The sequence below is a fragment of the Argentina silus genome (genome assembly GCF_951799395.1).
Source record: "Argentina silus genome assembly, chromosome: 15".
Lineage (NCBI taxonomy): Eukaryota > Metazoa > Chordata > Actinopteri > Argentiniformes > Argentinidae > Argentina > Argentina silus.
The window spans coordinates 18,136,968-18,149,467 of record NC_139669.1 but is presented as its reverse complement, the minus strand read 5'-3'; the positions used below and the strand labels follow the sequence as shown (position 1 = coordinate 18,149,467).

Below are 12,500 nucleotides of genomic sequence, written 5' to 3'. Positions count from 1 at the left end.
AACAGCTGACCGCTATTTCTTTACCTCGTCATTCTGACGCACGGTCGTGTTTTAACGATTTAGAATGTTTCTGAAGTTCGCCGTGTAAGGATGTCCCTGGCTTTCCTTCTCTGAGGAACCTCCGCTGACACACACACACACAATCTCTCTGTCTTGACTCATGCACTTGAATGTTTACACGCACACACACACACACACTCGCTCTCTCACACACACACACACACACACTCACTCACTCACTCACACCCACTCACTCACTGACACACACACACACATCCAGTCCAGTCCAGTCACCCTCTCCTCCTCTCCCTCCCTCCCTCTCTCCCTCCCTCTCTCCCCAGCCCAGGGCCTGGACCACATAGCGGAGAACATCCTGTCGTTCCTGGACGCGCGGTCGCTGTGCTCGGCGGAGCTGGTGTGTAAGGAGTGGCAGAGGGTCATCTCAGAGGGCATGCTGTGGAAGAAGCTCATCGAACGCATGGTCCGCACGGACCCCCTCTGGAAGGGCCTGTCTGAGAGGCACCAGTGGTGAGCACACACACACACACACACATACTTGGGAACCAAGAGGTTCTATCTATTTCTCTCACTAAAACCAACATAATACAATAACGTCAGAACGCGATAACTTTCCGAGAACCGAACGAACCCGAAAAAGACCGGAAAAGTTTGAAGGCAAGTGAGGCCTCCGACCAGGAAGTGATTCCTCCGTTTCTTATTGGCCGCTGCCTCCTGCCTGTCACCCTAGGGAGAAGTACCTGTTCAAGAACCGCACCACGGAAGTCCCGCCCAACTCCTACTACCACGCCCTCTACCCCAAGATCATCCAGGACATCGAGGTGAGACCCCCCCCCCCCCCACAGACACACACACACACGCACGCTTACGCCGGCCTCTGTATTTACACAATGTCCAAGCTATATTAAAAATGATTTAATAAGGTTGATTTTTAACGAACGTCACCATAACAGCGCTAGTCTGGTTTCTCACACAACCTCGCTCTTTTCTCACAGTCTTGATCTGTTTAGGTGTTTTTCTCACTTCTGTGGTTCTCCTTTTTTCCCCTCTCTCCCCCCCCCCCTCGCTTTTCTGTTTTCTCCTATCCTCCCCACCCCCATGTTCTGTCTCTCTCCCTCCCTCCCTCCCCCCCCCTCCCTCCCTCCAGACGATCGAGGCTAACTGGCGGTGTGGCAGACACAACCTCCAGAGGATCCAGTGTCGCTCAGAGAACAGCAAAGGGGTCTACTGCCTCCAGTACGACGACGACAAAATCATCAGCGGCCTTCGAGACAACTCCATAAAGGTGTGTGTGCGCCCGTGTTCATTTGTGGTATGTGAGTAAGACCGTGTGTGTGCGTGCGTGTGCGTGTTCGTCTTCATTTGAGGTGTGTGTGTGTGTGTGTGTGTGTGTGTGTGTGTGTGTGTGTGTGTACCTGCTTTTAGCCGGACCAGAGAGTATCATCGTCATGGTGTTCTGATGACAGACAGTACTTGAGAAGTCAAACAGCCAGACTCAGAGAACACTGATTCATTAGAGGATGAAAGCACTCATTTCTAAACTCTTTGGATTCCACTCTTCCGTCTGTCCTGGAGAAGCAGGGAGGGAGGGAGGGAGGGAGGGATGGCCGGACCACACAGCCCAGTGGGGAAATGAAGCATGAACAATACCCTGACCCAAATCTGCTTCTGCTGCCTCTTATTCTCTCCCTCCCTCCCTCCCTCCCTCCCTCCCTCCCTCTCTCTCTCTCTCTCTCTCTCATTCCCTTTTTATTTTTCTTCTTTTATTATTCTCATCTCTCTCTCTCCCTCTCTCTTTCTCTCTCTCTCTCTCCCTCTCTGCCTCCCTCTCTCTCTCCCTCTCTCTCTCTCCCCCTCCCTCTCTCTCAGATCTGGGACAAGCAGACTCTGGAGTGTCTGAAGATCTTGACGGGTCACACAGGTTCAGTGTTGTGTCTGCAGTATGACGAGAGGGTCATCGTCACCGGCTCCTCTGACTCCACCGTCAGGTCTGTCACCCTGTCCCCACACCTGGACACCTGCCTGTCTGTCTGTCTGTCCTTGTCCTCCACACCTCGACACCTGCCTGTCTGTCTGCCTGTCTGTCTGTCTGTCCCCATGTCCTCTACACCTGGACACCTGTCTGTCTGTCCCCTAGTCCTCCACACCTGGACACCTGCCTGTCTGTCCTTGTCCTCCACACCTGGACACCTGTCTGTCTGTCACCCTGTCCCCTAGTTCTGGACACCTGCCTGTCTGTCTGTCCCCTAGTCCTCTACACCTGGACACCTGTCTGTCCGTCTGTCACCCTGTCTGTCTGTCTCCGTCTACCCTCACACCCATCTGTCAGTTTGTCCATCCTCACATCTGTCAGTCTGTCCATCACCAGTAGAAGGTGGTGCGACTCGCACAGTCTTAGAACCCCTTTTGACTTTATTCTTCGTGTGAGTCAGAACTCACGTTCAATCAGAACACTGTCCCCCCCCCCCACCTGCCCCCTGCCCCCCCTCCTCCTGTCCCCTGCCCCCCCCGTCCACTGCCCCCCCTGTCCCCTGCCCCCCTCCTCCCCCCCCCCCTGCTCCCGCCCGTCCTCCTGTCCACTGCCCCCCCCCCCCCATCCTAAAAAAACAGTTTTTCAACCTCTGCTGCAGCGATAGAGTGCCCTCCTAACACAGTGGAAGAGAGCAGTGACACCGTGTCCAGTACCAGTCAAAAGTTTGGACACACCTTCTCATTCAATGGTTTTTCTTTATTTTTTATTATTTTCTACATTGTAGATTAATACTGAAGACATCAAAACTATGAAGGAACACATATGGAATTATGTAGTAAACAAAAACGTGTTAAACAAACCAGAATACGGTTTATATTTTAGATTCTTCAAAGTAGCCACCTTTTGCTTTGATGACAGCTTTGCACACTCTTGGCAAGTTTGTGTCCAAACTTTTGACTGGTACTGTAGGTTTAGTGATTTGAGATTGCTAGCCATGGTTGGCTAATACTTTTGTTGCGTATCCGTACATTTGGTAACTGTGTGTGTGTGTGTGTGTGTGTGTGTGTGTGTGTGTGTGTGTGTGTGTGTGTGCGTGCGCGCGCCTGCCTCACACAGAAGCTCAATCTTCACACTCGTATTACTTCACACTCCTGCTGCGCTCGCTGGGCAGTATCCAAGGAAAATGTGACTTCACTTCCTTAGCGACGGCTTGACGGGCACTTGTTTGTGGGTCGAGTGTCAGCTTTTCCAGTGTGTGTTCCGTCTTTGATTCCTGCTGCCCAACAGTGGAGCTCAATAAAACCCCTCTTTAACGTGTGTGTGTGTGTGTGTGTGTGTGTAATGAGGTACTCTCCGTAGGGAGACTCATAAACGTCTCTCGTCTCATCTCATTTCTTCTCCTGTCGTCGCCCTCCACCTCCCTCCGTCTCCTCTGTCCATCTCCAACCTCTTCTCTCCCTCCCTCTCTCCCTCCCTCCCTTCTCCCTTCTTCTCTTCTCTCCCTCCCTCTCTCTCCCTCCTCCCCTCTCTCCCCCCCTCCCTCCATCTCCTCTGTCCATCTCCAACCTCTTCTAACCCTCCTCCCTTCTTCTTCTCTCCCTCCCTCCTCCCCTCTCTCTCCCCCCCCCCCCCTCCGTCCCTCAGGGTGTGGGAGGTGACGTCAGGGGAGGTACTGAACACTCTGATCCACCACAACGAGGCGGTCCTCCACCTGCGCTTCAGTAACGGTCTGATGGTGACGTGTTCCAAGGACCGCAGCATCGCCGTGTGGGACATGGCCTCGCCCACCGACATCAGCCTCCGCCGCGTCCTGGTGGGCCACCGCGCCGCCGTCAACGTGGTGGACTTCGACGACAAATACATCGTCTCGGCCTCGGGGGACCGCACCATCAAGGTGGGTGTGTGTGTGCGTGTGCGCGCGTGTGTGTGTTAGGGCTGTGCCAAAAAATAGATTTTATTTTTATTTTTATTTAATTAATTTTTTTATTTAAAGTGTTGTTTTTTCCGGGCCGATTTGTCCCTTGACTTCTATTAATAATGAGTTGTATTAATAATGTATTATACACAACATGCTTGTCACGGTTCTCCCCAAAGGTCGTCAGACTGGGGCTGCGCCACATTTCAAAGCTAATGAAACCATGTTTAGTTTAGTCATGAAGAGTCCCACTCTTTGATCGCCAAAGACACGGCTGTTAAAAATGAAAACGGCAGGACGATGTTCCTCAGTGAATTCAGTGGTTTTTAAAGGGGTTTTTTTGTTGCACATTTTGTTGCACATGAATAAACGCACGTCGGTTTTGATGAGGCAATCCGTCTCCGCTGTGTTGAAACGTCCTGGGGAGAACCCTGCGTCACACTGACACGGTGGCTCACACAAGGGGATGTGGTTCGCTAAATATATGGAGAGGATCGCAACGGAATCGTATCGTGATGCGTGTCGTATTATGAGGTCCTTGCTAATACCCAGCGTGTGTGTGTGTTTGTGTGTGAGAGTGTGAGTGTGTGCGTGTGTGTGTGAGAGTGCACGTGTGTGTGTGTGTGTTTTAAATGTTAGACTCCTTTTTTCAGAATTGTCATTTCCCTCCAATGCCGTGTGACTGTCCTCCTGACTGATGATGTTGATGTGTCTGTTGTGACGTCTGTGTCTCGACAATACTCGTTGACGGTGTTGTTGTTCATGTCCAAGCCTGTCTGAACGCCTGTCTCTCTGGCGCCCCCTGTAGGTCTGGAGCACCAGTACGTGTGAGTTTGTACGCACGCTCAACGGACACAAACGCGGCATCGCATGCCTGCAGTACAGAGACAGACTGGTGGTCAGCGGCTCCTCCGACAACACCATCCGGTTAGTGTGTGTGTGTGTGTGTGTGTGCGGGGGGACAAGTTAAGACATACCTCTGGGTGTAATACAATATTTAGTACGTGGCTATGTTGTGTAAACGGTGATATTTGTGTGTGTGTGTGTGTGTGTGTGTCCAGGTTATGGGATATAGAGTGCGGGGCGTGTTTGCGGGTGTTGGAGGGTCATGAGGAGCTGGTCCGCTGCATTCGCTTTGACAACAAGAGGATTGTCAGTGGAGCCTATGACGGGTGAGTCACACACACACACAAAAACACACACACACACACACACACTATCTCTCTCACACGTACAGACACAATAGAGGCACAATAAGCATGTTAATTGAGCTCACTGATAGTCCGTTGTCCTGTTTATTTTACTCTTGCAAACTTGTGTACACACACTCTCACACTCACTCTCTCACACACACACTGCTGTGCTGAACGTGTCTCCTCTCTCTGCAGTAAGATCAAGGTGTGGGACCTGCAGGCAGCCCTGGACCCCCGAGCCCCAGCCAGCACACTGTGTCTGCGCACACTGGTGGTGAGTGTGTGTGTGTGTGTGTGTGTGTGTGTGTGTGTGTGTGTCTGTTTGCGCTCTTATGCCTGTCCTTCACTGTGCTCCTGCTGTATGGTTTTATGAGATTGTTGTCATAGCTGTGTGTGTGTGTGTGTGTGTGTGCGCGTGTGTGTGTGTGTGTGTTCGTGTGTGTGCGCGTGCGTGTGCGTGTGTGTTCCAGGAGCACTCGGGCCGTGTGTTCCGGCTGCAGTTTGACGAGTTTCAGATCATCAGCAGTTCCCATGACGACACCATCCTCATCTGGGACTTCCTGAATGTGTCGACCAATGGGCAGTCAGAAGGGCGTTCCCCCTCACGCACCTACACCTACATCTCCAGATAGCAGGTACGACACACACACACGCACGCGCACACACACACACTCACACACACACTCTCACACACACACACACACACATACACACTATTCATACAAACGCAGCTGCTAATTCCTCCCTTTCTCTTGCAGGTGGCGCCCGGCTGCTGCAGCGTGTGTTTAAAGGGCTGATTGGCTGATGGAGTGTGTGTCGCGCAGAGGAGCCAAACTCTTCCTCCTCCTCATCTCTCGGTCCATCCCCCCCCCATTCTGACAGACTCTACCCCGAGCCACGCCCCCCCCCCCCCCCCCACCCCACCCCCGACACTCATACCTAGTGGAAAATACCCCCCACTTCTAGAGCACACACACACACACACACACACACACACAGAAACATTCACATTATATCACTAACTTATGTTCTCCAAAATACACACACACTAACTATAGAATCAAGTCACCTCACAGCCAAGTTACAGAGCCCCACACAAAACAGTTCTCATTCCCTTGGTTAAACCCAATCTCACACACACACACACACGCACGCACACACACACACACTCACACGCAGGGGCCCAGGCGGACGGAGGATGACCACAGAGCTGTGATGTGGGAGAGAGAGACTCTTAACCCAGCTCTGAGAGGAAGGGAGTGAGAGAGGGAGACATGAAACGGGGGATGAATTATGCCCCTCCCCCTCCCTCTCATTCCTGGACCTCTCCTGGTCCCCCCCCCCCCCCCCCCCTCTCTTCTTTTCCCTGGGATAAACACTCATCTGGAGGTCGGGACACACACACTCACACACACATACACACATACATACACACACACACACACACTCGAGGTGTGTTTGTGGACTTGTGGAATGCGGCACAGAGGAGGAACAACAGACTGGGTTGCTCCGTCGTCACGGAAGCAGACGTGCATGTGAGGTTGCCAGGGATACGGCGTCCAGCGGCACACCTCTGCTCTTGTTCTCCTTTTTTTACTCCTCTTTTACTTTCTTACTGTTTTTCTTTTTTTTTCTTTTTTTTTTTTTTTTAAATTCTTTTCTTTTTTTTTTTTCTTTTTTTTATTTCATTTGACAATTCATTTGTTCTTAGTAAAAATCATACTAAGCATTGTAGTTTTCTCTCTTTCTTTCTCTCTCTCTCACGCTGTCTTCTCATCCTGTTCTCTTTTCCATCTCTCTTTTTCTCACTCCATCTCTCTCTCTCCCGTCATCTATGTGCTTGCTTTGGTTATGAGAGAAGCTGGAACTCGGAGCTCAATTTAGCTGTAAACTGAGTCGTCTTGTCAAAAATTGTGTTGTATATTAAAATGATTTTTTTAAAGAAAAAAAAAAAAGACATTATTGTGAATAAAGTACTTGACAGTGATGGAGTGTTAAGTCAATCATAGTGTGTGTGTGTGTGTGTGTGTGTGTGTGTGTGTGTGTGTGTGTGTGAGTGAGTGAGAGAGAGAGAGACCTAGAAGCATTTCCAGAAAGCAGGACCAATGAGTAAAGAAAAACAATCTCCTAAATACTCTGAATTTACCTCATATTTTAGGTTTAACTCATAAAGATAGTGGTGTCATTGAATACTAGACTATTCCCAACAACCTCAAGTTCAGCTACCGTGATCAATCAAAAAAGCAACAGATATTTTTTTTTATGTTTTTCCAAGCTGGCTGGGTAATAAAGTGATGATACTTTCTGGAACAGGCACCTGGTCCCAGTATTTCTGAATTTTAAATCCAGATCAGATTAATCTGGATTCTTTTTTTCCGATCCAGGACCAGATCTGACTGATTTAGATGAGTATAAAATCAGCCAGCTGGATCTGATCCAGATTTTAAAGTACTGTGTGTGCAGGTGTCTGTGTGTCTGGCCAATATGGCCATTTCAACAGAAAAGGAGTGCTCTGGTAAGTAGTTGTATAAGAAGTTGTACAAGTACTGATAAATCTGTATCAGTGTTTGTGTGTGTTTCAACAGATGGCCACCAGGTGGCGGTGGAACCACGTGTATCCCTGAGCCTCTGAACGGCCCATGCTGACACTATCTCCAACCCTCACCATGTGGTTCCCAAATGCACTCACAAAACAACCTGTTAGAACACAATACTCCCTCTATAAACAGGCCCTGGAGGTAGTGGTAATACAACGCAGCCCTACTGAACACAGAACATGGAAATGGGTTTAAACTCAACCTACAGAGTTGTTCTCTTTGTGAGGAAGAGGGATATCTGATGCTTTAGTGTGTGTATCAAGACGCTTTATGGAATAGAGTCATTTTACTTATAGTAACACGTGTGTATAATATGTGTTATATGCCGTGAGCAGTGTAACTGTGTGTGTGTGTGTGTTTATGAGTGAGAGGGAGAGTCTGTTGAGGGGTGATGTATGGGGTGTATAGTATAGCACTGAATGTTTATAATTGGTGTCATATGGATGTGTGTGTGTGTGTGTGTGTGTATGGGTGGTGTCAGGTTAGCGTAGTATAATGTGCGTAGTTCCATATAGTAGTGTGTGTGTGTCTGTATTAAGTATGGGTGTGTGTGTATAAAGTATGTGTGTATGTGTGTTAAGTATGGATGTCTGTGTGTGTGTGTGCGTCTGTGTGTGTGTGTGTGTATTAAGTATGGGTGTGTGTGCTTCCTCTGGGTCGGTGGGATTTTGGCCCATAATTCCTGCAGCTCTCAGGTCAGTGCTCCGTTCTCACGCACATAGTTGGCATTCCTTCCCCGACATGATTACCATACACCTTCCACTCTGGGTTTGGCTCCGCGGAATATTTCCATCATTCCGAGTGGAACGCCAGTGACGTTCCAGAAACCCCCCTCGGTCCAGATTCCTGCCTGGGGATCGGAATCCTCGGGTACAGCCCTTTTTTTTCCCCCTGAGTCAGCTGTTTGTGTCTGCGGAGCTGATTGGGTCATTTGGCAGCGACATCTTTTCAATGACCTCCCGCTAGGAGGGGAAAGGAGGGGGAGGGAGGGAGGGAGGGAGGGGGAGACATTGGGCCTCATCTCAGCAGGGTAAAGGGGGATTCCTCCTCCTCTCTTCCTTTCCTTCCCATCGGTTTGCGCTGATGTGAAAGTATGCACAAAATGATTGGAATTGATTGCATGGCTCCTAAAACATTGCTTGTTTGTTTGTTTAAGTACAAGAGAAGCTAACTCACGGTGGGAGCCCACCCTCATGGCTTCATCTATCCTCTGTTTTCAGGTCAGTGCAGAAGAAGGGAAGGAGAGAAGGAGAGAAGGAGAGAAGGACCCGTTGAGAGGTGAGTTGGGGGTAGAGATGTTGGTTAATCTGAGGTGTGTGTGTGTGTGGGGGGGGGGGGGGGGTGGTCGGGGGTAAAGTGTGTGCAGAGTGTGTGTATCAAATCAAGGTGGTCGAGCGGTGATGAGTGAAAGTCAGCCATTGTTTAGGTCATTGGTCCATACTGGACCCACAATGCACTAGGTCAAGATATTCTCATGGTGTAACACATAATAACCTTGTCCCTGAGTGAGATAAGTGATGATGATGATGATGATGATGATGATGATGAAGGACATATCTATGGAGTGAGGCTCTAGGACACGGAGGACATGTTTCTGGAAGGTTTACTGACTTTAGAAAGACGGCTTCACACAGAGCTGAAATAAATAAATGAAATAATTTTATAATAATAACAACAATTATAGTAACAATCATAGTAAGATCGCTTATTTAGGTGTTTTGTCATCTATATATATATAACTTTTAATAAATTGTTCCCTTTAATATTTTTGTGTTTATGAGACTTTGGTGTTTCACTGAATGTCCTGGTAGCAGCATTCTGTATCCATGGTAATCGCACGGGAGCATCCTCCCCTGGGTCGTTTCTATAGCAACGCTAATATCAAGAGAAGGCACCCTCCCCCACGCCCCCTTGTCACCTTCTGGACCTATAAGCAGAGGGTATTGTGTCCTGGGGGCGGGTCATGTTGCTGGTCTCCGGTTGTCTTTGGTTGGTGGTTGGTTGATGGGTTGGTTGGTTTTTGGTTGGTTTTTGGTTGGTTTTTGGTTTGGTTGGTTTCTACATTCCAGAGCTTCAGTCAGTCTCTTCAGTGAGTTGTCGGGAGCTTATATCACATGTATAGTCTCATGAGTCTCCCCAACCAGCTTCACAATGGTCTTTGGTGGCCTTTTACACACACACACACACACACACACACACAGACGCGCATGCATACACACACACACACACACACACACACACACACACACACACACACACAGACGCAGACAAAACACACACACACACACACACACACATTCATTTATCAACCCACAAGTCACACAGATTTTCCTCTGTAAAGGAGTGAGACAGAGAGAAGTGCGTCAAATCAGTCCACCACTGTGCCAGTCTGTCCCCTGTCCCATGACATCGCCTTCCCCACTTCACTGACTTCCTGTGTCTCCCTTCCTGTTTCCTGTCCTGTTCCCTTTACCCACGGCTGAACCACAGCTCCCTGACACCAGTCTCACAGACCTCTTCCCCCCCCCCCCCCCTCTCTCTCTCTCTGTTCCAGGGGTAAATATCTTCTGTCCTAGACAACGTCGTACAGCTGCTCTGGTCCAAACCTCTGAAAAAAAAAGCTTGTGTTCAGGCTTGTGGAAAATCGAGGCCTATGTAGAAGGTAAAGCCTGGACCTCAGTTTGGCCGCCCTGCGAGGGCCCTGTCAATGTTCCCGGGCTATGCAGGGGGAGTAGGCCAGCCCAACGATGGCGTCAGTGATGGACTGGGTCTGATAGCTAGCGGTTAGCATGTCCAGTGAATGAACGCGGTAGGGACAGAAGTTGAGCGGGACTGGGACAGCTAGCGGGTCTTATAGGCAACCTAGCGGTTCTAGCGCTAGCCCGGTTAGCATTCTTCAGGGTCCGGAAGAGCATTTTTATCCCAGTAGAGGGAAGTGTTAGGTGTGTGTGTGTGTGTGTGTGTTATTGGGGCGGGGTCCTGTGGCAGGAGTGTGAGGGGGGGTGTAGCGATGAGTGGGTACAGGCAGGCGGGGCAGCGCAGGGCGACTGGGCTTTAGCGTTAGCGTTAGCCGTTAGCGGGGGCCGGTGGCCCGCACCCTCTTGCTCTTGTCTTTGCTGATGGTGGTGAAACGGAAGGGCTGCAGGTCGGGCTGCTCTCCGGGGGGGAAGCGCTTCATGAAGTGGACGTCCTGCTGATTGGGCAGGGTGTGGGGGCCGCGGCGAGGGCGCCCCCTCTTGGTGAAGCCCACGTACCAGCCGGCGTAGCGTGCAGACATCAGCGCCGTGTAGTGGTTCTCTAGAACCTTCTCCACGAAGACACAGTCGGCGCTGCGGTTACTGGCCTTCTGAGAGGGCGGAGAGGGCACACGCATACGCACGCACGCACACGCACACACACACACACACACACACACACACAGAGGACAGAAGGGAGGCAGGTCAGTAAAGACTCTTGAATTACAGTATTTGAATACTTTGTCTATACACTGTACCTCAAAAGGCCAAACTTTCTTCATCTCTGAAATTAAACAACTACTGTTTACCTGATTTGTCATTTTTAAGGTGGTCATGCTGAAAGGAATTTCTAAAGTTATCTTATCAAGTTCCTCAAGTATCCAGTGGAAGGAATGTATATGGAATATATTTGCTTGCATCTTATGTCTTTTTAACTGAACAACATGTAAACAGGGAGCACCATAACTGTACACAGGGAGAGGTCTCACCCTCCCCACCAGCTTGCTGCTCTCTGAAACAAAGACTCTGTACACTAGCAGAGGTCTCACCTTCCCCACCAGCTTGCTGCTCTCTGAAACAAAGACTGTACACTAGCAGAGGTCTCACCCTCCCCACCAGCTTGCTGCTCTCTGAAACAAAGAACTCTGTACACTAGCAGAGGTCTCACCTTCCCCACCAGCTTGCTGCTCTCTGAAACAAAGACTCTGTACACTAGCAGAGGTCTCACCTTCCCCACCAGCTTGCCGCGGCGGTTCATGCACAGGTAGAAGTTGGTCTCCTTGCCGCGGATTCTCACCTGGCTACCAAAGGTATCGGCCTCCACTACGAGCTGGGCTTGTGAAGGGACAGACAGAGGGACAGACAGACGTTAGAGCCACAGACAGACCGAGGGACAGACAGACGTTAGAGCTACAGACAGACCGAGGACAGACAGACGTTAGAGCTACAGACAGACCGAGGGACAGACAGACGTTAGAGCCACAGACAGACAGACAGACAGACAGACACACCACAGACAGCAACACACCCGCTTGGGCATCTGGCATGAGAAACAGGTGACAAAACGACAGACAGACAGGCAGAAAGACAGGTAGACAGACAGACAGACAGACAGACAGAGAGACAGACAGACATGTAAACACACAGACAGACAAGCAGGTAGACAGAGAGACAGACAGACAGACAGACATGTAGACACACAGACAGACAGACAGACAGACAGGCAGACAGACAGACAGACAGGTAGACACACAGACAGACAGACAGAACGAAAAAACACAAGAACAAATGATTCCACATTGTATATAGAGACATAAATCACAGACAGATGTAACGTTTGGGTGAGCAGATGGTTGTCAGACAGACTTATACGAGACTGGTCACCACAAATGGGCCTCGTAAAAAAGATCCAGGCAGAAAAGAGAACGCACTGACAGGCAGAAAAGAGATAGAGCGTCAGACAAGCCAGAAGACGAGAGGACAAGTAAGAAAGGCAGACCGACAGTGAGACAGTTGTTACAGGGTGTGTGTGTGTGGTTTTGTGTGTGTGTGTGTGTGTGTGTGTGTGTG

The 12,500-nt window shown here is 49.9% G+C and overlaps 2 protein-coding genes across 2 annotated transcripts in view; one reads left to right on the top strand and one right to left on the bottom strand.

Annotated features, from left to right (window-relative positions):
- The window catches only part of fbxw11a (F-box and WD repeat domain containing 11a), a 13,573-nt gene extending 6,454 nt beyond the window's left edge, over positions 1–7,119 (top strand). The window contains exons 4-13 of the mRNA XM_083685694.1: positions 342–528; positions 749–839; positions 1,166–1,303; positions 1,888–2,006; positions 3,635–3,884; positions 4,714–4,832; positions 4,967–5,077; positions 5,294–5,372; positions 5,569–5,733; positions 5,857–7,119. Of these exons, the coding sequence (XP_083541820.1) occupies positions 342–528; positions 749–839; positions 1,166–1,303; positions 1,888–2,006; positions 3,635–3,884; positions 4,714–4,832; positions 4,967–5,077; positions 5,294–5,372; positions 5,569–5,730 (1,256 nt within the window). The 3' untranslated portion in view covers positions 5,731–5,733; positions 5,857–7,119. The remainder of the gene's footprint in view (positions 1–341; positions 529–748; positions 840–1,165; positions 1,304–1,887; positions 2,007–3,634; positions 3,885–4,713; positions 4,833–4,966; positions 5,078–5,293; positions 5,373–5,568; positions 5,734–5,856) is intronic.
- A 3,612-nt stretch (positions 7,120–10,731) lies between these two features.
- fgf18a (fibroblast growth factor 18a) lies at positions 10,732–11,977 on the bottom strand (the record flags this gene model as incomplete). Its single annotated transcript, XM_083686113.1, has 3 exons — positions 10,732–11,041; positions 11,659–11,765; positions 11,959–11,977. 3 exons carry the CDS (start codon positions 11,975–11,977, stop codon positions 10,769–10,771), a joined length of 399 nt encoding a protein of 132 aa, XP_083542239.1. The 3' UTR covers positions 10,732–10,768.
- Positions 11,978–12,500: the final 523 nt, after the last annotated feature.